At 45.6% G+C, this 27,651-nt stretch overlaps 2 protein-coding genes across 2 annotated transcripts in view; one reads left to right on the plus strand and one right to left on the minus strand.

Annotated features, from left to right (window-relative positions):
* Positions 1-4,300: 4,300 nt before the first annotated feature.
* On the plus strand, positions 4,301-8,606 carry LOC118833495 (sphingomyelin phosphodiesterase 5-like). The gene is made up of 8 exons (XM_036740853.1): positions 4,301-4,843; positions 4,978-6,054; positions 6,151-6,223; positions 6,805-6,945; positions 7,037-7,126; positions 7,394-7,457; positions 7,543-7,678; positions 7,900-8,606. The coding sequence occupies exons 2-8, from the start codon at positions 5,182-5,184 to the stop codon at positions 8,047-8,049; spliced, it is 1,527 nt and encodes a 508-aa protein (XP_036596748.1). The 5' UTR covers positions 4,301-4,843; positions 4,978-5,181; the 3' UTR covers positions 8,050-8,606.
* Positions 8,067-27,651, minus strand: part of OPLAH (5-oxoprolinase, ATP-hydrolysing) — a 37,053-nt gene continuing 17,468 nt past the window's right edge. Inside the window, exons 17-27 of the mRNA XM_036740852.1 lie at positions 11,704-11,864; positions 11,390-11,491; positions 10,929-11,103; positions 10,501-10,685; positions 10,066-10,212; positions 9,762-9,896; positions 9,450-9,599; positions 9,210-9,367; positions 8,966-9,126; positions 8,594-8,691; positions 8,067-8,304 (exon numbers count right to left, since the gene is read on the minus strand). Of these exons, the coding sequence (XP_036596747.1) occupies positions 8,158-8,304; positions 8,594-8,691; positions 8,966-9,126; positions 9,210-9,367; positions 9,450-9,599; positions 9,762-9,896; positions 10,066-10,212; positions 10,501-10,685; positions 10,929-11,103; positions 11,390-11,491; positions 11,704-11,864 (1,619 nt within the window). The 3' untranslated portion in view covers positions 8,067-8,157. The remainder of the gene's footprint in view (positions 8,305-8,593; positions 8,692-8,965; positions 9,127-9,209; positions 9,368-9,449; positions 9,600-9,761; positions 9,897-10,065; positions 10,213-10,500; positions 10,686-10,928; positions 11,104-11,389; positions 11,492-11,703; positions 11,865-27,651) is intronic.

Below are 27,651 nucleotides of genomic sequence, written 5' to 3' on the forward strand. Positions count from 1 at the left end.
AAGTGCTGGCACCAGCCCCACTTTCATGCTGGTGAACTGCCTGTTAGGCCCTGGGCATGGCCACCTTACCATGGGCAAGATCCCTCTCCCCTGGGTTCCCACACACACCAAGCAAAGCTATTAAAACTATTCATTGCTAGGCAAGGAATCGGTACTCCTGCATTTTTGGTACCCAAATTCTCACTAGAGGCGAGCAAAGCGGACACTGGTAGAGTTACCATCTGTCTCTATCTCTCACCATGCTCTCAGGGTTTGACAATGGGATTGGCTTCAGTGTCTAAAAGGTACTTTTTCCCAAGTTGCCTTTTGTACCATTTTAGGCCTAGCCTAAACCCTAAGAAGTCCCAGGCTTGGGGGATGTTAGTAGGATGGGGAAGACAGGAAATTTTTGTGTGCCTTTGGGCTAGTCACCAGGATATTTACTGGATAAAAAAATCCATCTATACCCTTCTCCCTTCCACCTTTCTCCTGCTCATAGTCCCTGTCATCTTCTACAGCTCTCCAAGAATAAATAATTGCCCCCTACTTTAGACACTCCCATGACCCACATTTCTATGTCATGGAGGGAGACCTTAGAGCTGAGAATTAGACTAGTTCCCCTTCCTCCCAGCTTCTTCAAGCCAGACCAGAACCTAAGAAGGAGTGAAAAGAGAATCAGAACCCAAATTGGCTTCTTCAAAGATTCAGCCCTTTGGGGAATTTATCAAGGCATAGTCACCAGGTAGGCCCAGAGCACTCCAGGCTCACTCAAAACATGAATCTCACAAAACCATATCTGCTAAACACTCGTAGGCTGAAGCATTGACTTTCCCTCCCACCCCTGACTGAAGTGAATGGCGAAAAGGTATTTCAGTTTAGAGGTATTAATTCCTGTTAGGGCTTTGCTTTTCCCTGGGAAAACAAAAAAATCAGAGGGCACTTGAATCACTTTTCAGAGATCTCATGGCTGACAAATCCTAGAGGATCATAAGGCCAGAGGTGAAAGAGATTTTAAGGACTATCTCAACCCATCCCTTCATTTTTTATAGAGGAGATTAAGTGATTTGCCTGAGGTCACCCAGCTAGTAAGTAGCAGTAGCTTTGAATTCAGGTCCTTCAGATTCTAAATTGAGAGCTCTTTCAACTCTACCCTTAAACATTTCTGAGGAGAGATTAAGTCTTTTACTTTGAGGGCTTCTAAGTAGAAGTGACATTCAAGTTGAATCCTAAGGAATGGGTAGGATTTAAATATGCAGAGATGAGAAGCAGGTCCTTCAGAACAGAACGAAAGTGCATTTTCTGTGCTAAAACATAGAAATTAGCAAGAGCTGGGATTATAGAAAAGACCACCTATGATGTAGAGGAAATACGCCTGGAAAGTCAGATGCACCAGACTGTAGGGACCTTGAATAAGAAATGTGGATTCTACTCAGTGGGCAATAGAAAATCATTATTGGATTTTGAGCAGTCAATGTGGTGGCCTGTGGAGGTTGAATTGGAAAAGAAGAGACTGGTAAAGTTATATGAGGAAAGAAAAATAAATGTCTTTGTGTTCTTTCAGGGTCTGGTTGAAATTTTGCAGTGATAGAGAATTTTTACTAATTGTATTCCCTAGAGTCTACCTGCCTAGACGATAGAGTTCCTTTAGACTTTCACTTCTTTTTTCTTTTCTCTATCTCTCTGTCTCTTTCTGTCTGTCTCTATCTTATTCTCTCTCTGCTTTCCTTTTTTCATCAGGGGAAGTCACATAGGATAAACAGTAACAATGGAAAAAGAGCCAGGTGTGGAAAAAACAGATTTGAGTTCCAGCTTTGAACATCACTAACTGTGATTTGGGAGAAAGTCAATTTTTTCTAAGCCTTCATTGCCTCACCTGTGAAATGAGAAAAATTATCTTTCTAACACCCATTTCACCAAGTCGAAAAACATATTCTGTTATAATGTGTGAGATATTTCGTTTGCTTAGTAAATTAGTGAGCTGAAGAATTAGATTTGAAAGATTTGATTTCCTAACCTGGAGAAGGCATCTGAGACTTACGGATTAACAACATCCTTCTAAAGTCTCGAGGGCAGGGATGGAGTATCACTTAAGGGGAAGGGGAAGATAGATTCACCTCCACTGGCTTTTAGATTTCAGCTTGACAAAGGATATTCTGGATTTTGGGCTAGAATGGAATTAAGCAGTAGAACCATCCAGACCCTACTTGAGTCTAAGAGAATCACAGTGGCCTGGACCTCTTATTTCCAGAGAGATTAGTTAATTGGTGGAGATGTGGTAGAAATATTTTTAAACATTTTCAGTCACCTTTTACTTATATTTTGAGTTGATTTTCCCCCCCTCAATAGAGATCCTTACCGAAACCGAGGTGGTTCTGTGGGGGAGAGGTGGCCTACAGAGAACTATAGGTGTCACTGATGATGGCACTGTGATACTGCATCCCCTGACCCATCCAGAGTGAGCTCCTTCAACAGATCCCCTCGTTAGAAGTCAGGCCTGGGCACTTAGTGGCTAAAGCAAATAGAACAGGTCCTTTTCTGCAGACTTGTGCTGGAATCTTTCATAGCAATACATTGTAATAGACTGACCAGGTGGTAAAAGGGCCTTTACCTAGATTCTGGAGGTCGGGATAAAGAGGGGGACAGAAGAAAAAGAGGTTAGAAACACGCTTGGCACAGAGATTTAGGTGTCAAGGGCAATTTGTTATTATTGAGGAATCCAAGGGAGTTGGGCTTATGTCCCTAGCCAGGAGCAGGCTTCACTCTTCTTTGGGAAGAGGAAGCGGGGAATACAGGAGTGAGATCAGCTTTATTCTGTTAGACCTATGCAGTATCAGCACAGTACCTCCCTTCAGAGAACAGATTGGTCCATTCTCCTTCTGGGTTACAATCTTCCTTACACTTCCCTACATGCTGTTCCTTGGTATGTTCCCTCCCCCCCTCAACACACATCCCATGTTCAAAAATGGTGGAAAACTTCTCCCTGTGGGTGTGTAAGGTAATATTCAATTAACCAATTAAGCATGCATGGTAGCCATTTGACCCAGTTCTCTTTTCCACCCTGACTGTTATGTGGCCAGTTTAAGCCAGTTTTGCCTATATCCTGAATTTGTGGTTTCCAGAAAACCATCAGCTATTCTCTGATTGGCTGGGTCCACCTCCCTTAGCTAATTTTTATTCCCTTCTTTGTTCAAGCTGACACTTCATTAATTATTCTGTGGAAACTTAATTTTTACCAATGTCTTACAAAGATATTCTAGAATCCAAATAAACAAGGCTTGGAAACAGTAAATGTGTGAAATGAGGGAAAGGGAGGAGTTTGAGATAATACCACTAAGGTTTCAACATGGATAAAAGTACTGACCAATAGGAAGTCAGCCACCTCCTAGCAACCTGCTGAATTTGAGGTGGGTCAGCTTACAGAAACTCTAAGTGGAAATGTTCTATAGGCATTTGGAAATTTAGGTCTAGAGATCGGGAATGAAAATTTAGGATTCCTTTGCCTAAGTGCCTAACTGGCAGAGGTAATAATTGAAGCTAGGTGAGTGAATGAGATCTCTGTGAGGGAATAAGTAAACAAGGGGATCCCTTCAGCTAGATAAGATCCCTCCAGACAGCTATGATCTCTGCCTGAATCTCCAGTCATTTCCTTATTCATCTTTTATAACCTTTCTCACAGTGTGCTGTCCCTCATACCTGTTTGTATGGCTGTGTTTCTTACCCTGTCCTTATAAGTTTCCTGAGTTCAGGGACTGTCATTCATTTATAAGCCCCCTTCTGCTCCCAACCTAGGGTCGTGCAGAATGGTAAACCTCAATAAATATCTGTGAAAAGAATGCAAGTTAACAGGGGTCAGATCTGTAAATAATAACTCTAGCCACAGCTTAACCTGGCTTGGTTGTTTAACTTTGAGGCGGGGTTGAATTCCGATGCTGTAGGCCTTTGCAGACCTAACTGGTTTCTATTCTCTTTTTTTTTTTCCTTGGCAGGGCTGGGATAGGCAGTATGAGATTACAATTGATAAACTGGGTAGATAAATTGGTAACACCCTCAAACCTATCCCAAGGCTTCACAATTTTCTGAGACTGAAAAGATGGACCAATAAGTTTGCTCCCTGGCTACCTCCAATGCAAGCAGCTTCAAAATCAGAGTTTTTCAGTCCTAGGCTCAAACCACAAAGATCTGCCCGTGGCACAGGCTGGCAGAGGTTCCCAACTAGTTCTTTTTTTTCTCTCCTCAATCCACTCTGGCAGCACCGATTCCTCCTTTCTCCGGTTTTCTTTTATCTGCTGCTGTCCAGGAGGCAGCGCTAGAGACCATCCCCAGTCTTAGCCGCCTGTCAGATGGAATGATAAGATGGCCTAATCGAGAGGGGCCGCTTGAGCCAGCCTTGGAGCCGGGAAGACCTGCTGCGTTTGAGCCCCTCCCATGTCATATACCCTGGGCAAGTTTCTTTACTCCAGGGTTCCAGGGACCTCCCTAAGATCCTTAAGGCGCAGAGGTGATGCCCACTGGAGAGCGGGAATGTCCCGTGGCCGACTGCATCTCGGGTCCAGTACGTATCCACAAAGAATTTCCTTTGCTGCTCTACGTTAAAGGGCTGTTTTTTCCACTAGATAGGGAGGTCTCATAAGCAGTCGCAAAGCTAGACTACAGCGCAAGAACGCCGCGATGCTCGTAGGTGGCCGGGGCTCCCTCCCCTTTCAAGCCTGGGGGATGCCTTTCTACGCCCGGGGCCCCCCGAGCTTCCAGCCTTATCTGGCCGGGGCGGGACCTGCCTGGCCGGAGCGCGGGGGCGGGCTCTCATTTTCACTTCACTTTCCCTTTACATTTTCCGGCTTCCGCTGCCGCGGTCCTCCAAATTCAGGTAAGAAGAGGGATGTGTCCCCGGGACCTTCCCCGACCCTATGCCTCTCCCGCCTGGGCTCTCCAGTCCCCTTCCTGGAGCCCCCTCCTCACGCCTCTCATGCGTTCCACTCCCTCCCTGTCTCTGCTCTCCAGGGCCCCTGGTCACCCTCTTCCACGCTTCTGCCTTGCAGTCTTCTTTGGACAGATGATCGGCCTCCTCCCAGATCCCCCAGCTCGGGGGAAAGATGAAGCCCAGAGGCAGAGCCAAGCCTGGTCCTGAGGAAGGCAGGACAGCCCCTTCTCTGCCTGTGAGACGAGCACCTCCCAAGCAGGCTTCCTCCTCTCTCTCCTTCCCCAATGCACGCTGTGAGCCCTGGTGCACCCCCAGCCAGCTGGCCCCAGAGGCTGGAAGGGCTGCGGTCCTCCCCATTCCCGCACCCTGCTCTGCATGTTCTGCATAGCCTGGCCCGAGCCCTGCTCTTCCCTGCCTACTGGGCCCTGGACAGGCTTCTGGTCTGCTGTGTGCCCACTCCCCGCACTCCATTTCCCCTTTTTACTCCCTTCCCAAGGGGGTTGTATCGTTTTCTGATCTCCCTTCTAGGAGCTTTAGCTGCCCTTCTGCTGTTCCTAGCAGCTCTACCCCTGCTGCTCCTGGGCCTGCTTTTCTGGTTACCTCTGCAATACTGTCGACGCCCTTTCTGCTACCAGCCACCTCCTAGCAACTGGACACCCCCCTCACCCTGGTGTCCCCCATCAGAACCCCACCGAAGCTTTGGCTTTCTCAGTGCCAACCTCTGCTTGCTGCCTGATGGTCTTGCCCGATTCAGCAACCTGCAGCATAGCCAGAAGCGGGCAGAGTGGATGGGTACTGCCCTACTTGGAGGAAGCAAAGGACCAAGCTATGGGGCCACAGGTTCCAGTCCTCCCCAGACTGGTTCCCTGGTAGGGGAGTTGATATCAGCCCTACCAGGTAGCCTGGACTTTGTGTGCCTTCAGGAAACATTCGATGTACGGGCAGCAAGCAGGCTGGCCCACCGCCTGGCAACCACCCTAGGCCATGTGATATATGATGTGGGGACCACTGGCTTCTATTCAGGGCCTCAGCTCAAACTACTGGGTAGTGGGCTTTTGCTGGTCTCCCGATACCCTGTGCTGAGTGCCCGATTCTTGCCCTTCCCTAATGGCCGGAGGGAGGATGCACTGGCCTCCAAGGGATTACTCTCTGTTCAGGTATGCAGTATTCCTAGGGGCCACTTGTGGGTCAAGGGCAGGGGTTAAAGATTGACCTAGGCTCTGGGAGAGATGGCAATGCACATGGTGTTGCAGGTGCAGCTGGGCATGCTGGACAGGAGGAGGATTGTGGGTTACCTGTACTGTACCCATCTGCACGCCCCTGAGGGTGAGCCAGAACCCAAGGTTAGAATGTCTTTTAAGGGGGTCCTCAACTTCCTCTTGCGGCTGCTAGACAAATTAACACACATCAACTGACACAGGGGCTGGCAGTGGTGAGGTGACTGCTATCTGAGTAGCTGTGGTCTTTGCAACTTCCTCAGCTATTTCTCTTCCCTTAACCCAGGTCCCTGCTCCTCCTCCCACCCATCTCCACCTAGAAGGTGGTTTGCCCTTGTTATTCTCCCTCCCATTCTAAGCCATAAGGCTTAGATCCAAGGTCATCCCATCTTTTCTTACCCCCCTGTCCTGACAGTTGTCATCCCTCCAAGCCCAGCCCCTCCCCACAACTGACTGAGTCACATCCTTCTCTATTGTCCTACATGGCCTCTCTGTTTGCCGGCACAAGCTCAGTCCTCTTGGCCTACACACTTTCCTCCGTGGTTCCTCTGTCCTTCCTACCCCTGCCACCCAATTTCCAGGCATAGTTTATTTCTCTACCAAGTCTCCACAGGGTTACAGGATCTGGTTGGGGGAGAAGGGAAGGGGGAAGGGCAGCAGGTACCGTGGCCCATTCCCTGCCTTCCCCAGAGGACTGGGCCATTCGCTGTGAGCAGCTTTCGCTCCTGCTGGGCTGGGCTGAGCAGTTTGAAGCACAGAATAACAAGGATGATGATGCCATTGCCTTCAGTGTGCTTATGGGAGACTTCAATTTTGACAACTGTTCCTCAGGTATGGGGCAAAGACCAAGGGAGGAAGAGGGAAGGTAGTTAGCCCTCTACCAACCAAGCTATCATTCCTTTTCCTCCCTTGTCTCCTAAAGATGACGCCCAGGAACAAGAGCATGAACTGTTCACCTACTTCACAGATCCCTGTAGGTTGGGGCCAGGCCGGGAGCAGCCTTGGGCCATAGGTAGGAAGAGCCAGGGTCTGGATCACCATTCTCTATCTACCTCAGCAGGAGAATCTTAGGACATGAGACATCCTCCCCTTCCACCAACAAAAATATCCCTGGGCAGGGAATTGGGGTCCCCACACCACCCTTTCTCAACTGGAAGAGGCCAAGACATCCCTCTCCTCTGCCCTGGAGCCCCAGGCTTATCCTTCCTTCCCCTGGCCCTGAGGGGACCAAAGGAAAGCAAGGTGTGCTCTGGACCTCATGTTCTTCCCTGGTCCCCAGGAACCCTTCTGAGTGCCCCAACGCTACACTGCCCAGTGGCCTGCTGTCCTGAGAAGCTGAAAAGGCAAGTGTCTTTGGAATGGAGTCTGTCTGCTGCAGCGCCACCTCCTCCCTAATAATACCAGTCCTCCCTTCCTTTATTCTTCTAGCGCTCTGGAGCAGGAGGATGGGAGAAGAATGTACCTTGCAGGTCCTCCCACTGGGACCCTCCCCTCAGCATCCTGGCAGGGCAGAAGAATAGACTACATCATATATAGGAGAGACCCTAATACCCTTCTCATCCCAGTAAGTGCCCGAGGGGGTGCAGAGGTAGCAAACTGAGGGATCAGAGTGATAACAATAGATTTTCCACTTACACTGTGAGGCCAAGGGCAATTTCCTTCCGGAGAATGGGGGAGTTACTCTTTGTTCTCTAAAGTTCCTCCCTCCCAGCTCTCCTGGTCTGTGGGAGGGAGGAGGAAAGGGGCAATCTTCCCTTACGTAGAATTCCACACCCCTCCCACCAGGCTGTAGACCGGGTGACTTTCAGCACAGGCCTGGCTGGCCTCACTGACCATCTGGCTGTAGGGCTACGACTCCAGGTGACCACAGAGTCCAGGGCTACATCAGACGTGGGCAAGGCCAACATACAGAAGGACCAACAGCCTGAACAATGAAAGCAGCAAACTGTGACTTTGGCTCCTCCCTGGCCCCACTCCTTTGGTATGGGGGCAACTTCAGGGATCTTTATTGTTGCCCCAACAGGGTGCTCACCACCCCACCCCTCACACACCCTCCTGTGCCTGTCGGTACTCATAGACGCTGCCTCGTTCCGGAAAGAAGGTTGTACGGGGTGGGGAGCCAGGGGCAGAGGCTGGCTTCTCAGGGTCCCCGTAGCCACCTCCACCAGGTGTCTTCAGGCAGAAGGCATCCTGAAGTGATACAGAAAGAAAAGACTGAGACTAGGGGAGAGAAGATGAACCTCTCTTCCCACCTTTTCCTCCAGTTTTATTCTGGCATCTCCTTTTTATACTCTTCCCTTTTCCTTAATGGAGCCAAATTAAACAATGAACACCAGCAGTCCTGAGGTCTAAGGCTCACTTTGGGGGTGCTTGCGAGTGAGGGTGAAATTTCCCTGAGTCCCTAGGTATATGCTCTTTTCTTGGATTACTGAACAGTCCCGTCAAATTTTATTCCCTCCCTTCCTCTTGAGCCCCTTACCCCAGGGAACACAGTCACAGATGTTTTCCCCCCCAGGCTGATGGTCCGTCCATCTTTTCGAATTAACAGATTGAGTCCAGGGGCTCCGGGTTCTCCCCCTAAAAAAACCACAATAGGGAATTGGGGGAAAGGGAACATCCCAAGACAGGACCAACTCTTGAAACAATAACAAAATCTTTTGTCATAGCTGGGCTTTGCATCACTCTGCAAAGTGTGACCTTGGCTCCTTCCCAGCCCCTCTCCTGTAGTATGGGGGCCCCTTTGGTCAGCCCACCAATGTCACCAATTTAAGGAATGACCCCAAGTAGAATAAAGCTGTGGAACTTGTTGGGGAGGGGGTGAAGGAAAGAGGCTGGAAGGGAGGGGTCTTACCATGGAGCCCATAGGGCTGGAAGGCTCGTCGCTCAGACAGGACAGACAGCTGGGCTTTTTCTCGGAAAACAAACTCTCTTACCACACCATCCCCACCTCGGAAGCGGCCCCTTCCTCCTGAGCCCTCCCGTAGCTCAAACCGCCTAAGAATCACAGGGTACCTGGGGGAACAAAAAGGCTCAGTCTGGTTCTTCCATCTCACCCACCTCTTTGGGGCAGTTACCCCAATATCACACACACTCACCGACTCTCCAGGATCTCAGGGTCAGTGATGCGGGTGTTGGTCATGTGACTATGCACCCCACTGCGCCCATGCCAGCTTGGTCCTGCTCCTGCACCCCCTGCCACTGTCTCATAGTAGCCCATGTGGGCATTCCCTAGAGTTACATTGTTCATGCAGCCCTGAGGAAGGGGGAAAGGAATTTGGTGTGAGGAGACCAAACCAGAGACCCCAGTCCATCCCATTCCACTCCTCATCCCAGACCTGAGAAGCAGCACAGGCTCCAAAGGCAGCCAGTATGACATCCACTACCCGCTGGGAGGTCAGCACATTGCCCCCAACCACAGCTGCATTTGGTGATGGATCCAGGATGGAGCCCGGAGGGATCACCACCTGAACTGGAGCCAGACAGCCCTAGGGGGTTGGGGAGAGGGAGCAGAAGAACTCAATAAGTAAGGAGTGGCCCCCAAACACACCCCTGGGTCAGAAGAATCACACACACACACACACACACACACACACACACACACACACACACACAGAGTTCAGAGGATGTTACACATTCAGGTGACCCACCTGATTCAGAGGAATATCCTGGCCCACCAGACAGCGCAAGCAGTAGATAAGAGCTGACAGCGTGATGGCTCGGGGAGCATTTAGGTTGCCGAACACCTCTGGGCCTGTGCCACTAAAGTCAAAGATGGCGCTGCCCTGGGGTCAAAGGACTATGTGTCATATAATACCCTTACTAGAATAGAACCCAACCAGCCCTGCCCGACCAGCTCTAGCCAAAGCACAAACCCCCCACTTCTAGGCTGAGTCCACACACCTGGCCCTGACCTCAACCTTGGTCCTACCTGACCCTCAACATTGGTCCTACCTGTACTGGGTTGAGCTTCACTAGAAGGCGAATGGGGGAGCCATCATCCATGTGATCCTCTGCGCTCACCTCCAGGGGCAGCCCTTGTGCCTCCCGGGCTGCCCCAAAGGCCTGGAGCATCTCTCGAACAGCCAGCTCTGCATTAGCCTAGGGAAGGTGACATCATTCAGAGAATACCCTATGCTTCCCCACTGATCCCTCCCAGCTATTACCGAAGACAGCTCCTAGCAGATCCTGTGATCCAGCTTCTGCCCAGGTTCTTCTTCCTCCTCCCCTCCCCCAACTTTATAGATCTTAGCACCACCTCCACCTTCTCTCCCAAGTCCCAGGGCCCAGGCCTGTGCAGGTGCTCAGGAAAGGTTTGTCAAATGAATGTAAATGAACAGTACTGGAGTAGGATTCCCTCACAGCCCATATGTCAAGTCCTGCTCTCACCTGGATGTGGGCCATGTAGGCCTGTACGACATCTAGCCCATACTGGCCAATCAGTTCCCCTACCAGTTGGATCCCCTTCTGATTGGCTGCCACCTGGGCCCGGAGGTCAGACAGGTTATCATGGAGATTTCGGGTACCACTGCAGCCAGGAATCTTTCCTGGAGCCCTTAGGATTTCTGTCACAGCTGGGGGGTGGGGGGGTGGGAGTGAGAGGAGGAAAGGGGGTGGGTTAAAGAGGAGGGAAAGAAGCATGGGGATCATTGGCTGATCTGCTCTCTCATCCCTTCTCTAGCACCCCACATTCTTTAGACAATGCGCTTAAGCTCCCTTCTCAAGAAAACACTTCTGACTAGTGCTCTTCAAGTGATCCTTCAACCCTCCACACCTTTCTGGAGGACATCTCCTCACCACCACCACCCTCTCCTCACCCTCCTCCTGGAAGATGCCCCTGTGAACCAGCTTGAAAGACAGAAAGACGGCCCCTTCCTGTTGCAGTTCTGTGGAGTGGGGTGGCATGGAACCTGGTGTGATGCCCCCTATATCGGCATGATGCCCTCGGCTCGCCACATAGAACACTGGGCAGGTCTGACCGGGCCAGAACACCTGGAAGTGGGGAAGGGGCAGGATCACAGAAACAGACTTAGAGCTGGAATAAGACCTCAGGGGTCATCAAATCCAACCTCTCATTTGAGAGATGAAGACTGAGGCCCAGAGGTTAAGTGACTTGCCCAAAGTGACACAAATATAAGTGGCAGAGCCTGGATCTTCCAGGGCAGCCCAGGTCCTCCCATGGGGCAGGTGTCTACCGCACCCCACCCCATGGTAATGACCCTGATGTATCTCCCTTCATCTACACCTCTCCCCACCCCACTGCTACCTCCCCTCTCACCGGAGTGATGACTGTGAGGTCTGGCAAGTGGCTTCCTCCTGCTTTTGGGTGGTTGCTCAGAATCACATCCCCAGGCTGTAGATCCTCACCCAAATGATTGATCTGTAACCAGGCACAGGGCACAGAAAGAGGCTAGTTAGTGAGGTTAGTGAGGGATAGAGTTGATGGGATTTAATAGTAATGGGAGGAGGTCAGAGAAAGGATAGCTGAGACAAGAAGCCATCCAGTCCTTGTTTCTGTCACAGGGATGGGAGACTGGGAATAGGGGCTAAGGGCCAAAGGAGGGGAGGGAAGAGAATGGGGTCTACTCAGACCTGAAACTGCACGGTTTCTTGCATGGCACCAAGATGCACAGGAATGTGGGGTGCATTGGACACCAGGCCCCCATCAGGCCCAAAGAGAGCACAGGAAAAGTCCAGTCGTTCCTTGATGTTTGTGGAGATGGCCGTACGCTGCAGGATGCGCCCCATCTGCTCTGGAAGGGGAGGCAGAGTTATTTGCACTGTCTGATCCCATACTACCTTTCCTCATTCCAACTCCATCACAAAATAAACCCTCAAGAGCATCAGAAAGCATCTAGTTTAACCTTCATCTAGAGTAGGAATTCCCTGGATAGTATCATAGACAGTGTCACCCAGCCTTTACTTAAATGTTATAACTCTCTACTTCCCAAACTAGCTCATTCCATTGTGATAGTTCTGATGGTCGAGTTTTTCCATCATTTTCTCCTCCTGAGTAAACATCTCCTTCCCTGTTGCTTTGTCCCCCCCACCTACACACACACACACACACACACACACACACACACACACACACACACTCTATCTCCTGCTCCTAATTCTGCCTCCTGAGGCCAAGAACAAGTCTAATCTCTCTTGGGTATCTGACCACAGTTTTAATGTTCTAAAAATAAAACCAAGGAAAGCCCTTACATATGAGTGGAAATTACACACTCCAAATTCTATGGGCTCAATGTCTGCATAACATTATGCCCACATGTGCCAGTGAATGGGGACAAATTCAGAGGTAGATGCACAGGCACACTACTCTGGTGTACAGCTTCCTCTAGTCACAACTCTAAGTGAGGCCACAACTGGGTGAGTTTATGGCCCTGGCAAAGAAATGATGCCAGGATGTTCCTGGCACAGAAAGGGCACTAAATCATTGTTCAATCAAGATAAGAGCAACTGGAAATGCAGTCAGGGGAGCCAAAGGAACAGATGTGGTAAGCAGCATCCCCAGCAGAAGCAGGGTAAAAGCCAAAGGCCAAACCAAAGGCTTGAGAGGGCAAGAGATGGGGTTCAAAGTTTGGCCATAGTAGCTTGATGTGCCAAGCTTGACAAAGAGTTTTCTCAACTTGCTGACACCAGAGGGGTTACTCTGGGCCCTGGAGCACCGGTAATGACATATCACCAACTAAAGGTCTCCATCAGTTCTGGAGGATGAATGCATCAAGTTGGCATCAGCCAGAAGGACCACATCCTTTTGGCTCCAAGTACTAGAGATCACCCCTATGTTAGTTACCTGTCATCACTAAGGGGGCAGTCATGAATCCAGCAGCTCTGGATTTCTGGGCCTGGTGTATGGAGCACAGCGAGGGCCAACGAAACAATGGGGTAAATATATATGGAGGCAGGAAATTATAGGCAGGTCACCTGCTCCAATGGATCTGTGATTTCATGGATGGGGGTCCTCCCTCCCACAATGACCCTGCCCCCATCCTGTGAAACTCATGTCTATGTACTCCTGTAAATATGCCACAGAGGGTTCACCCAACCTGGTGTGGGCATTCCTTTTGATGCTGTACAGATATCAACAAAGAACATGAATTGTCCCTCTCCCTAGACTAACAGGCCTTTTTTACCCCCATCATACATTTCTTAGATGACATTCATTTATCACTTCAATAAAATTCTTAGATTGTAAGGTGTTGAAGCCAACCCATGCCCACCTGGTGTTTCTTTTTTGGGGTGATCTTCAACTTAAATCCTTCAGACACTTCAGTATTCTATCACTTATCACCATACATCTCCACCAAAAGAATATTGGTGTTTAAAAGATAGGCATTTATTTCAGGGAGAAACTTGGGGCTATTAAAAGAATGGCCTGATTTCCCAAGAGCATACCAACCCACTTTCCTATTCATTCTGAGTTCAGCTTATCATCCCTTTGTAATGTCTGTCCAAGATATATAATCTGAGCAATAGGCATTCTTCATCCTCTTGGATTTTCCCATGTGGATCATTAGACCAAACTCTTTTAAGTGATTGTGAACCTCACAAGAGGTTCCTCAGTGTTCCAGGGGCTTGATGCAATTCATTGACATTCTTTTGGGTACTTTTCTTAAAGTTAATAAAATCCTAGATTTCCCCCCACACCTTTGGCATCTTCCCTCTTTTCAGACACCTTGAGAACTGATCCTTCAGTGCCTTGCCACGCATATGAAGTCTAGGCCCCAGGCTTTTCTTATCTTTGTTCTCTTCCCAGCCATTTCTGCTTCTTCATGCAACACATCTGGGTTTGTGTCCAAATGTTCCACTGTCCTTGATGGTGAAAGGAGAGATCTTGACAATGCACTTTTCATCCGTTTGTTGATCTCCTTCCAGTTTTGTCTTTAAATGTCCTTGAGATGATTTCGCTTAGTTAAGTCCCTCACCAATATCTCTTTCCCTGACCTTGTTTCTTGCTATTTTTTTAGAGAAATATCACTCATAATATTACACCAGCCCTCTCTGTAAGATTTTTATAAACAAGTTAATATTCTCAGTCAGTGTTGCCCTTGGCTTCCATCTCTCTCCCCCTCCCTCCTCTCCCCTTCTCTAGGTCTCTGTCTCTGTCTCTCTCTGTCTCTCCCCCCTCCTCTGTCTCCCCCCCCCGCCCAAAACGAAAAGAGCAAGTGGTTGCTGGCTGAGAAAATATCCAGGCTCTTCTGGTCTGCTCTTTATGGCAATTAATTTATGCCAGTTAAAATTCTTTAGGAAACAGTTGTCATCTGTGCTGGTGTCCATTCCTCCACCTCTTTTCCACTTTTCAGCATCACTGGCTTCTTCATGTCAAGACGGGGTTTGTTTTAGCTGCTCACCAAGTTGGGTTTTTTTTTCCTCATTTGGACTTTTCTATTGTGAGGATCAAATGAGATATTTGTAAAGAGCTTAGCGCAGTGTCTGGCACACAGTAGGTGTTTAATAAATGCTCGTTCCTTTCCCATATATCAACGTTGAGAGTTGTACTTGATCTTTGTCCCTAAGGAATTGATGGTCTGCCTATACAGAGCCAGCTGATTCAGGGATAACTTGTGCAGCAGTGATAAGGCATTTACCATCAGTTAAGTTATTATTGATTTAATTTTTGTGATATTATTTGATGCTTATTACATATAATGCCTTCCATTTCTTTTCACAAAGCAAGTATTCATAGATATAGAAGAGAGGCTGCTTTGGCCTCTGAACTGTAATTTCCAATCTAATTTTTTTTTTTGCTCTCATTCCCTCAAGCCACCTTTGGATTAACATCACCAAGTATCCAATGATATGTTAAGTTAATTTAGGGAATATTATGGAGCTTTTTGTAGCTTTCCTCTATCTCTTCATCCTCTGCAACAGATGCTGACACAGAAGCTACAATTATTTTCTCAGTGGTCTTTCTACAAATACTTATGTGCCGAAATACAAAATTACCAAGTGTCCAATGAAATATTTCTTGTGGCTTTTGGACAACCAACAAAACCAACTCTGATCCTCCAAGGACCTTTACGATTACAAGGCATATGAGCAAGAAAGATCTGTGCCCTTTCATTTGAGTGGGGATTGTTTCATTCTTTGTTCTTGTGTCCCCAGACCCCAGCACAGCCCCAGCACACAGTAGGTGCTTAACAAATACTTGTTGTTGATTGATTAATTGCCTTAATGGCACCAAATAAGTCACTGAATTGCTAGTATGTCTGATTCTGGAAAGGCATCCTGGCATCTACCCAATGCCACATACCTCCTTGCAATTCCATTGCAATATGCCAAGTGGAACAAAGACCACCATTGTCAGGGTTATGCTAAGCCAGCCATCCAAACCCTAACCTGATGGGAAATATGGTAGATTTAATTATGTCATAGACAACGTATTCCCTGTGTTTCTTGACACGAGCTCATGAAAGCTAACTATCCTGAATCACTGGACTCAGTCATAAGGAATAGCCACCTATGGCTATTCACTACCATTAGTCTTGCCTAGAACTATGGGTTGTTCCCACTGAGTCAACTGTATGCCCAAAAAGTTGGCAGAAGCCCCTGAGGTCACCAGAGCCTGAACCAAGCATTCCCAGACTTGTGATAGTTCAGGTCAGGGAATCAGAACAGGTAGGGAGGACCTGGGGAAAAGAAAAGGGTTTGGGGCCAATGAAGGACCCCTCAATAAAGAGCCCTTATGCTTTCCTACTTCTCTGGATGACTGGCCAGAAACTTGAAGGATTAGCACCCTGGAAGACTAAAATATAACTACACCCCATCTCAGTGTACCAGGTCCATTCAGCCTGTGTCATTTTGGGCTGGACTGCCAAGGAGCCAAATGGCCCCAGCTGCATTGGAAGATAATACCAAGGGGGTTAAAGAATGAGATAGATGGGGCCTTAAGGTTATGTTATCAACCCAGCCATATATTTAGGTACTTCCTGATGTGAGTGCACTATCTGAAGTGACCCTGCAGGGCCTCCTCCAACTTTATCCCCATTAGTTCTTCATGGACTGGTTAGGTCATCCACCAAAGCCAGTCAGGTCCTCCCTCCTATGTCCCTTCACAGGGTGGGGACTTGCCTTCTCCTGGGTTCTTGTTGCCCTATGGATTCTGTCTTTGAATCAGATTCCTAGTTTCAACAAGGTGATACCACATTGGTGATGGAGTTCAGACCTGAGTCTAGACCTAGCATTTAAAAGAGGAGACAGGAGAACAAAGGAATGGGAATGCAGAAGTGGGTGGAGGGGTGGGGAATCTAGAGACACAATGCCTTCTGGAGGCACCATGTACATTGAAGAACTGGTGCTAAGTGAAGACATAGGCCTAGGGGAGTCAGAGATGGGGAAATACACCAAAAAAATGGAAAAGAGTTAGCATGCATGCAAATGAGCGAGTGTACACACACAGAGCTCCTCCAGAAACATTGAAGAGTCTAAGTAGCCATCACTAGATAGAGATGTGAGGAAGAAGGAGGGTCAGCACAGCAGGCAGCAATGATAGGGAATAGCAAACCATCCCTTCACTGGTGCTGTGAACCACATGGACTCTGTTAAGTCCTAAAGGAAAGTGGGCTTTACTGGTTGCAAGAATCGCCAGCAACCCCTAGTTCTTTTCCCAAGCAGGGAAGGGGTAGAGATTTGTCCGGAAGAGTAATATAACACAAACTTTCGTATATAAATAGATATATAATATAAAATGATATATTTCTTATATACAAATACAAAATATATTTATCATATTATTTCATATATTATATAAAAGAAATAAAATAAAATTTAAAATATATAAAAATATATACATATATGTGGGTGTATACACACATATATGTATGTGTACATATCATATAATTTTTATCTTATATATTATAACACAGAAAGACTACATAGCTTCTTGGGCTTGTGGAGGCACGTGGGAGTGGGGATGCGGTGCGTTTGACATTCTTAGTAATTCTTTCATTCTTTCCCTTTAGGTATGCACTATATAAAAACCTGGAAGACTGTAGATCCCTTGAGAAGGAGAAAGTCCCCTGGAAAGAAAAGGTATGTTTCTTTGATTCCCTCCAATACAAAAAGTATTTCCCCTTGGTGGGGGTGAGGGGGAGTCAAGGGGACTCCCCTTATTGTCAATCAATAAACATTTATTAAGCATCTACACTGTTGCCAGGTACTGTGCTGAGGACTGGATATACAAAGAAAGACAAAAGACAGTCCCTAACCTCAAGGAGCTCACAATCTAATGGAGAACCATAAATCTGGAGATCTGGAGAACCTGTTAAGGAATGTTTATATGACTATCCAAAAAGGAAAACAGGCTCTCTTAGGAGATCCTGGCTTCCCCCTCATTAGATGTCTTGAAATAGAGTAGGGATGACCATTTGAAATATATATGGGGGGGGGGGGTCCTTTTCACATATGCATTGGATTAGATGGCCACTAAGGCCCTCTCCAATCCTGGAATTTTATGTTCCTGTGATTCCAATATTCCCAGAAAAAACCCTGGCTGGGAGCATTAGCCAGAAAATATGAACTTTGAAAAAAAAATCATCAAAATTTAATCTTGTGTATATGAGTGCGGAGTCTCAGTAATAATCTGACATGAGTTGTAACAGATCGGCCATAAAGCTAAAGACAAATGTCTTCTTTCATGAACAGAGAAGCTGGACAGGTGTGATATATTAAGTGGGCCTGAAGAGGTCAATCTGTCCACCCCTGCATATATAGTCCTCAGTACCACGAAGCCAAGAAGTAGGAAGTAGGAAGTGGGAACAGGGAAGCCAAACTTTAAACAAAGAAGCAGACTTGAGGATGCAGTTCTGTAGTTCTTGTACCCACTCCCTTGAGAGCCAGACACACAGAAACAGCCAGTGCTCTACTCACTGTACCACCTAACTGCCCTGGTTTTAAATGTCTTTACCACCCTGATCACCCTCTTCTGGATATACCCCAATTTGCCAATGTCCTTTCTAAACTGTAGCTTCCATAACTGCACCTAATATTCACCTGGGCAAAGAACAGAAGGCTAATCACCCTTGTTTGTTGTAGATGCTTTACCTCTATTAACTCAGGTCAGGCAGCGAGTACACACTTAAATATGTTCATTTGGTTCATTGGTTCATTTGGGGTCTTGGCTCTTCCTGGAGGAAATGAATGGAAAACCAGGTTTCCCTCCCTAAAAAACTTTCAATTGACCCTTCCATTTCTTCACGCTATCACTGCCTCCACTTTTCCTTGCAATCTGACTTCTGATGACTTGATCGAAACTTTCTCCAAGGTTACCATCTCTTAATTGCCCAGTCCAATGGCCTTCTGAGTCCTCATCTTTCAGACCCCTTTGGAGCATTTAACCCTATTGACCCCCCTCTTCTGGATGTTCTCTCCTCCCTGGGTTTTTGTTACACAGTTGTCTTCATACCTGTCTGACCACCCTTTACTCTCCTTTGCTGGATCATCATCCATGTCCTGCCCCCATGCATGGCCGTGCCCCAATCCTCTATCCCGGGCCCTTTTCTCTCCCTATATTCTCTCTCAGTGATCTTAGCTTAGAACTCATCTTTCCCCCTAAAACTGTCCTGTCTTCTAACTTCTCTATTACTGTCAAGAGTACCACTATCTCTTCAGTCACACAGGTTCACAAACTAAGTTACATTCAATTCTTCATTCCCTTCCCTCAAATCAGATGCCCAGTGTTCCGTAAACATCCGAAGGGCAATACATTTTCCCTATGTCTGCACATTCACCCTGGCCCTGGCAACTTACCCAGTTCTTGAACTCAGGGTATAGAAAATACTCCATGGGGTAAATGACACCCAACTGGACCAAATTCAAATCAAATAAGCCTCAAGCTTCCTCAAGAGCTTATTTAAAACACATTCCTTAATCCAAAGTGGGCAGGTCCCTCGGCTCTAATAGAAAGCAGACTCCAGGGACATCTCTGGGATTTAAAAGCAAGAGAACTGTGCAAAAGAGGCTATAACTACCTATGGCCATCCAGAGAAGGCTATTTCCTGAGCCTCTCTTTTTGCATTCTGAAATTCAGTCTATGTTAACAAACCAACTGAAATAGTTTCAATTGTCATGCCAGTAGGATCCTTTGACTAGGACCAAGACAACACATCTTACCAGTTCTTCCTTTACTGAATTTCTTCTATCCATTCCCCTTTTCCCCACTTAATGCAGCTGTGGCACTAGTTCAAACTCTGTCACCTGGGCTTTGCTGATTGCCTCCTAATAGGTCTCTCTCTGCTTCTAGCTCTTCCCTCCCCAATCTATCCTTCATACACGTGCTAAACTGATGTTCCTAAGATACAGGTGTGACCATGTTGACCTTCTTCTCAAGAAGCTTCAATGGATCCTTATTTCTTCTAGGATTAAAAAAAAAAACTCTTTCACGATCTGGTTCTACCCTATCTTTCCAGAAGTTATTTCACATAACTTCCTAACCCCGATGTTCTCTACCCTCAAGCCAAAGTGGTCTTACTGCAATTCCTTGGAAGTGATTTTTTCTCTTCCATCCATACCTTCTCTAACCAAGAGGTGCACCATGTCCAGCTCTTGGAACCCCCAGTTCCCTTCAAGGTCCAGCTTAAAGCTACCTTCTACATGAGGCCTTGACCCTCTCCCCCCATCATTACTGCTATCCAACCCTAAGTGCCTTTGTTTTATTTTACTTTGTGTCTAATCGCCATCTCCCTCTAGTAAAATATAAATTTCTCAAAGGCAAGGACTGCTTCCTCTTTGTATCCCTGGCATCGCCTTTCATGTGGTAGGTACTAAAAAAATGCTTGGTAAATGTGAAAATGAGAGAACAGGTCAGGGTAATGAAGGAAACAACCTATATGCAAATTATGTACAGGAAAAGGTGGAGATAATCACAGAGGGAAGGCACTGAGATTAAAAGGGACCAGGAAAGGCTTCTTAAAGATGGAATTTTAAATGAGACTTGAAGGAAGCCAGGGACGTCAGGAGGTAGAGATGAGGAGGAAGAGCATTCCAGGCATGGGGGATGGCCAGGGAAAACGCCTGGAGCCAAGACAGAAGATTGTGTTGAAGGAACACAGCAAGGATATGAGAGCCACTGGATTATAGAGTACCTGGAAAGCAGTAAGGTCTAAGAACACTGGAAAATTAAAGGGTTTAGTTCTAAGGACAACATCTGAAAACTTCATAGGAAAAGTATGATGCAGGGTCTTTCAGAAACACAGCTCTGCAAAAGGACAGTTGAGTGGCTGCTGACCAGGCCCAACCTTGGCTGGCCCTGCTTGACTTTCAGGAATCTCAAACTTGTCCACCAGAATTATATCTTCTGTTCTTTTAGTCCTAAGATGTCTTCTAAGTCTTAACTGATGGGGGAAGATGAACAGAGAGGGGGAGAGGAGAAAGGAGATAACCAAACCATGTCAATTCTACCTTTGCAATATCTCACCTATAGCCCCTTTTCTCCTGACTCTGCCACCACCCTGATGCAGGCCCTCATCAACTCACACCTGGACTATTTGGACCATCTGCTGCTTGGTCTAGCTGCTTCAAGTCTCTCCCCACTCAAGTCCATCCTACATGTAGCTACTGAAAGGATCATTCTGAAGTGCCAGTCTCCCCATTTCCTGACCTTATATAATAAATTCCAATGTCACCTCCCTGAGATTGCCAGAATCAGATATAAAATCTTCTGCTTGGCATTCAGAGCCTTTTATAACCTGTTCCCTTCCTGCTTTTCCAGTTTCCTTTGAGCTTACTGCCTTCCAGGTACTCTACAATACAGTGGCTCTCATGTCTTTGAACAAGATCCTCTATGTCTTGGCTCCAGGCACTTTCCCTGGCTGTCCCCCATACCTGGAATGCTCTCTCTCCTCATCTCTACCTCCTGACGTCCCTGACTTCCTTCAAATTTCAGCTAAAATTCCATCTTTACCTGGTCCTTCTTAATCTCAGTGCCTTCCTTCTGTGATTATCTCTAACTTTTCCTGTACACAGTTTGTATATATGTTGTCTCCTTCATTAGACTGTGAGTTCCTTGAGAGTAAAAATATTTTTGCCTTTTTTTGTATCTCCAGCACTTAACACAATGTCTGGCACATAGGAGGTAGTTAATAAATGCTTCTTGACTTGACTTGAATTCAAGACACAGAATCAAAGAATCTGGAAGTTGGAAAATACCCCAGGGCCATCTATGCCAACCTAAGCCTGAATATGAATCCCTTCATCTATATGCCTAACATGTGCTGGAGGACTTCTAGTGAAGGAGGACCAAATGTCTACCTGCTAAGGTAGGTCGCTTCATTGGGGGATGATTTAATGGTAAGATTTGTCTGTAAATCAAACCATATGCATCCCCTACAACTAGAACTTTATTCTTCCTTCTGGGGCCAAGGAGAACAAATTGAACACATCTTCCTCAAGACAAACTGTCATTTATTTGAATATAACTCTCATGATCTCCTCTAAATCTTCTCTTCTCCAGGTGAAACACCCCAAGTTCCTTCAAATAATCCTCATCTAACATAATCCCTATGCCCTTCACCATTCTGGTTGTCCTGCTTTGCATACTGTCCAGGTTATCAATTTTCTTCCTAAAATGGGACCCCAAGACCTGAACCTAATATTCCAGATGTGTTATGACCTTGAAAAAGTTGTAGCAGGACTAGCCCCTCTCTCTTTCTATATATTATACCTTTTAATACTATCTAAAATCACATTGGATTTTTTTGGTCTATGTGCCATAATGCTAACTTAATCATATTGAGTCTGTAATCCACTAAGACCCCAGATCTTTTCTAAATGAAATAAATCTAGCCATAGCTCCCCCATCTTGTATTTATGAAGTTGATTTTTTTTAACTCAAGCGTAAGACTTTACATTTAACCTTATTAAATTTCACCTTGTTAGCTTTGGCTCAAAATTCTAACAGGTTAAGTGAGACCTTATCAGATACAGTGTCATACAATGCATTAAGTATTCCTCTTAGTTTTCTGTCATCTGCAAATTGACAAGCATATCATCTATGCATATGCCCATATCACTAAGAAAAAAAAGTACTTTTAATTAATAAACAGCCCAGGGCTAAGTTCAGATGCTTGAGAACCTCTACTTGAGAACCTCCTTCCAAGCTGCCATTGACCCATTAATAACTACATTTTGTGTCCAGCCCTTTAGCTAGATCCAAATCTACCTAACTGTAATATGGGAAGTCCAAATTCCTCCAACTTTTACACATGAATAGTATGAAAGATTTTGTGAACTGCTTTGCCAAAATCTAGGTGAACTATCTATGCAGCATTTCCCTGATCTACCCAAATAGTCACACAGTCAAAAAAGAAAATGAAATTAGTCGGGCATGATTTGTTCTTGATGAAGCCAAGCTATGATCACTGCTTCCTTCTCTAGTTGTCTACTAACCATCCCTTCAATAATACATCCTAAAATTTTCCTAGGAACCTAAGTGAAGCTCATTGGCCTAGAGTTTACAGATTCCAAATTCTTCCCTTTTTGAAAATCAGGATTAACATCAGCCCATCTCCAGTCCTGTGGTACATCTCCCATTTTCCACAATCTTTCAAATATAACTGGTAGTGAGTGGCTCCGAAATCACATCTGCCAGTTCTTTCAGTACCTTAGGATGTAGTTCATCTGGGCCTCGTGACTTGAACTCTTGGGTATCAACTCCCTATTAGCCATTTGTGTTCTGTCCTCTCCAGTCCAAAGATCATTCTCCTTAGCAGAGAAAACAGAATATAAGTTGAACAGCTTGGCTTTCTCACCATCATCATTCATGATCATTCTCTCATCCAACCCAAACAATGGTCCTAACCCTTCTTTCATTCTCCTCCTTTTCCCCATGTGGCTCAAAACAAAAAATAAAAACAAACAAAAAACCTTAGTCCTTAGTCTAAGCTTAGGACAATCTGAGCTTTAAACTCTCCTGACATTACTCTCATGTGATGGTATTGTATTCATGATCTGTTTCCTACCTTTTGTGTACTTGTTCTTAAAATTTAAGTTCTTTGATGAATTCCCTGTATAGTCACATATCTCTCTCTCTCTCTCTCTCTCTCTCTCTCTCTCTCTCTCTCTCTCTCTCTCTCTCTCTGCAACCAGGGTTAAGTGACTTGCCCAGGGTCACATAACTAGTAAGCATCTAAAGTCACATTTGAACTCAGGTCCTCCTGACAACAAGAACTGGTTCTCTATCCACTGCACTGCCTAGCTAACCCCACATCAGTTTATTTAGAGTTCTTTTTCTTTTCATCAGAATTATCTCTTTTTGTGTCTTTAAGTTTTCCATTCATTCCAGGCTGACTTTCCCCTACAGAATTTTAGGCCAGAGGATCCTATGTATCCTTTCTCTGTGCACTTTGAAATCTGCTCTCCAAAACTCTAGGGTATGTGTCTGATTATGCCCTGACTTCCTCCCCTGTATCACAGATTCCGAGCCGGAGTGCTCACTTCCCTCCAAGGTTCCCCACCTACTAAGAAGTGAAACCGTCAGGAAGGCAAGTCAGAATTTTCATCAGATGTCCTTGTTTTAATGGAATGAGTAACTGAAGCCCTCCACCCCTACCCTGTTCTACTCTTGTGTCAATTTCGTGTCAATAACTCATCACTCATTTCCTCCACTAGACACACAATCTATAGGACATCCCTCCCATGCTATTACTTCTGTTTCTCACTTCTTTTATTCTTACCTAAATAATCTCCTTGGGTTCATAGATTTCCATACAGGTGTATACCTTCTAAATAGACAGTGCTCACCTACCACCCCCCCTACCAAAACAAGATGCACCCTTGCATTGCTATGTTTCCATTTCCATTTCTATTTCCCTTTGTTTTAAAATTCCCAGAATAATTTGTTCATTAGCCATATTCTGTGGATTAGTATATGAGGTACCTGAAGTCACAAGTACTGTTCCCAAATGTCTGAAATGTCTCCTGAGGATGACTCAAAACCTCCTCGATTAGGGTTCCTTTTATGTAGCACTTGTTATCCCTAGGATTCAGCTTTACAAATTCGTTAGAGAATTTTCCTCCCCTCCCATAGAAACTGCTATGTCGCACAGTAGATAGAGCACCAAGGCTAGAGTTAGAAGGCCCAAGTTTGTTCAAATCTGGCCTCAGAAACCTACTAGCATGGGGCCACTAGGTGGCGCAGTGAGTAGAGCACCAGCCCTGGAGTCAGGAAGACCTGAGTTCAAATCCTGCCTCAGATACTTACTAGTTGTGTGATCCTGGGAATGTCACTTAACTGGTTTACCTCAGTTTTCCTATCTATAAAATGGATTTAATAATAGCACCTAACTCCCAAGGTTGTTGTGAGGAATATTTGTATTGAATATTTGTTATATAAATTTGTAAATGTTATGTAAATTTGTTGTTCAATATGTGGCATTGAATAGTTGTGAGATAATATTGGTAATGCACTTTGGAATCTTTAAAGTGCTATATAAATGCTAGCCATTATTATTATTGAGGGAGAATGCTTTGTAAACTGTAAAATACCCTGTAGATGGGAGGGTCTATAAGGAGAACTCTATTTCAAAATTTCCTGCCTACAGCGTTTGTTCCCATAAGCATGGGGGGTGGCCAGTAGATTTCACAAAAGAGTCTTAGCTGGTTCTGCTGGGCCTTGGATTCATGTTCTTGAAAGCAAAAGCACTTCCTAATTGGTCATGTTATGCCTGTGCATAGCCACTTCTGGGGTCTTGTCAGTCATCCCCACAGGTGAGCTGTGTAAGCAAACAAAAATCTCTTCAGGAAATGCTAACAGCACTTGACTCACATGCTTGAACCTGTCGGTAGTCCTAAGTATGTTGTTGAGGACCAGCCAAGATTCATCTTCACAAGCAGAGTTTCACCCCTTGCTGCAATACAGAGTTTCCCTCTTCTCCTCTCTTCTATTCATCTAAGGCCTCTTAACACTGGCCTTAGTATTCCTCTACCCTCTGGGGATTCTTTTCCTTTTGGATTTCTTCCAAGATATTTCCCCCTATTCTCTCTAGGAACTTTTCATTCTTTCTAGCAAGCCAGAGGCTGGTGTTGTACTACCAGCCATTTCACCTTCTTGTGATCAGCTGTGATTTGGTCCAACCATTTAGAAAAACAATTTGAAATTATAGAAGAAAAGGTATTTAGCTCATGGCCCAGAGACAAAGTCCTGGGTTTCTAAAGATCAGTTCTAATCTTTGGGAGCATTTCACAAATTATTCTGTTTGACTCATACCACAACCAAGAGTTTCCCTTAAGGAAATCAGAATATAGCTCCTGTCTAGGTCTCTACTGGACAGTTTTTATTCTACTAGATACAAAATCCAAACACAAAGGACTTATACTCAAGCCCATGCGAAGTCAAGACAATTTTCTTTCCCTCTCCAGTGAGTCCAATGGTTCCCCCATAAGGGAAAAGCGCACTGGAGAATCAATCCTTTTTACCCTGGTGAATCCAATCTCCTCTAGGGAATTATAAAGTGTTCAAGACTTGAGGAAGGAAGGAAGGATTAATTAAGCACCTACTATGTGCCAGGCACTGAACTAAGTGCTTTACAAATATTATCTCATTTGATCCTCACAATAACACTGGGAGATTTGTTTTATTATTATCATCCCTATTTTGTAAATGGGGAAACTGAGGCAGACATAGGTTAAGTGACTTGCCCAGAGTCACACAAGTAGTATTTTAAACAATGTCTGAAGCCAGATTTAAATTCAGGTCTTCCTGACTCCAGGCCCAGCACACTATCTACTGTGCTACCTAGCTGGGATCTCTAGATAGTTGACCCCTCTGGTTAGACCATATGACACAAAGTACTGACACTGGGTATATATGATCTAGATTTGCTCCTCCATGCTATGGACTTGTCTCTGACTACTCCTTAGCTCTGACTCCTGCTTGCATCCAAAGCTCTTCCACCTGGGCAGCCAAGTCCAGAAACTCCTCCTCTGTGTCAAGAAAACTTGGGCCAAGAACCTGGCATTATCCAGAAAATCCTACTCCTCTCTCCTGGGTTGGCCCTAGAAATCCTCCTTCTGCCCTGCATCTCTTCTGCTGTAGCTCCACTATTCCAGGAGATATGTTCCAGCTGCTGCCATCCACCGTGATCACTATGGTCCCTTCTCCCCTATGAGTTTCTCCACTCTCATTCTTTCTGCTCTATATCTGTTCTTTTTCAAGGCCAAAGCCAAATATGATGTCTCAAGTGTATGACTAACCATGACTCAATCAATTTTCCAGAATGTGTGGTCTTTGTGCCAATACCTACCTCATCACATGATGAGGGGTTTCATCATGGAGTCATTATGGACGCCAGGACAAAGTCTGAAATGCACTGTCAATGGGGGTGTTTATATCTTCTCTAGAAAGACTTTTTCAAATGGTGACTTTGTTAACCTTGACTAGGCTCTTCCTGATAGTTACATTCTATGTGACAAAATTATCCATACCTTTTCAGCCAGCAATCCTACTCTTGGGTTTTTATCCCAAGGAGTCTATTAACAAGAAAAGATCTATCTGCCCTCCCCCGCAAAGTTTTTTTCACTGCAGCACTACTGGTAATTGCAATCAAACCTGAAACAAACCAGATGCCCAACAATTTGGGAAATGGCCAAACAGTGGAATGTGGCCATAATGGAACATAATTGCATCATAAGGAAAGGTAAATACAAGAGACAAAAAGAAAGAGAAGAAAATGTGGATGAAGAGAGGCAGACTGTAAAACCGAAGGAACAATATACACGATTACTACCACTACTTAAACGAAAACTGCATTAAAAAGCACAAATTAAGCTCAAGAAAATGGAGAATCCCCACACTGACTTAAAAAACACACACCTGAGCACATCTTTTCTTCTAACAAACAGAAAACTACCCAAGGGCAAGGCTGCACGTGTTTTTTTTTCCCAATTCCAAATTCTTTTCCTCCCTCCTGCCCCTCCCCTACTCATTGAGAAAGCAAGCAATACCATTACATACACACAAACACACACACACATGAAGTCATCCAAAACATATTTCCATATTAGCTATATTGCAAAAAAAAAAAAAAAGTCAAGAAAAATAAAGTGAAAAAAAATACTCTTCAATCTGCACTCAGTTCATTGCTTCTCTCTGGAGGTGGATACCATTTTTCATCAGAAGTCCTTTGGAATTGTCATAGATCACTGTATTTGATCAGAGTTACTAAGTCTTTCACAGTTGATTATCATTACAATTTTGCTTTCCATTTCTTTGACACCACAAAAAAGCTGGTATATAAATCTCTTTGTACACATGGGAAGGCTGCACGTTCCTCACTGTTGGTCCCGATCACACTTTTACGTTGTTTTAGGTAACCTATGACCCCGAACCCCAGCTCCGGGTTTATATGGACTAGGTTCAACTTTAGGGAGCTTCCCAGAAATCATTCTTTGGCTCAAGTTCTTACCCAGAGTTTCCTTTGGAATTCCCAAAATTGATTCATTTTGTCCTCACTCCAGTAAAACTCCCCTGGGAATGATGGAATATAGCTTATGTCTAGATCTCTACAGATCTGGGTAAAAAGATAATGCTTCCACGCA

The sequence above is a fragment of the Trichosurus vulpecula genome, chromosome 1 (genome assembly GCF_011100635.1).
Source record: "Trichosurus vulpecula isolate mTriVul1 chromosome 1, mTriVul1.pri, whole genome shotgun sequence".
Taxonomy (NCBI): Eukaryota; Metazoa; Chordata; class Mammalia; order Diprotodontia; family Phalangeridae; genus Trichosurus; species Trichosurus vulpecula.

What these genes read in the sequence shown, in the direction of transcription:
- LOC118833495 (XM_036740853.1), top strand. Translation starts at nt 5,182, where the DNA reads ATGCACGCTGTGAGCCCTGGTGCACCCCCAGCCAGCTGGCCCCAGAGG. An exon ending in AGGGATTACTCTCTGTTCAG is followed by an intron (nt 6,055 to 6,150) that starts GTATGCAGTATT and finishes ATGGTGTTGCAG; the next exon opens with GTGCAGCTGGGCATGCTGGA. An exon ending in TGTCCTGAGAAGCTGAAAAG is followed by an intron (nt 7,458 to 7,542) that starts GCAAGTGTCTTT and finishes TTATTCTTCTAG; the next exon opens with CGCTCTGGAGCAGGAGGATG.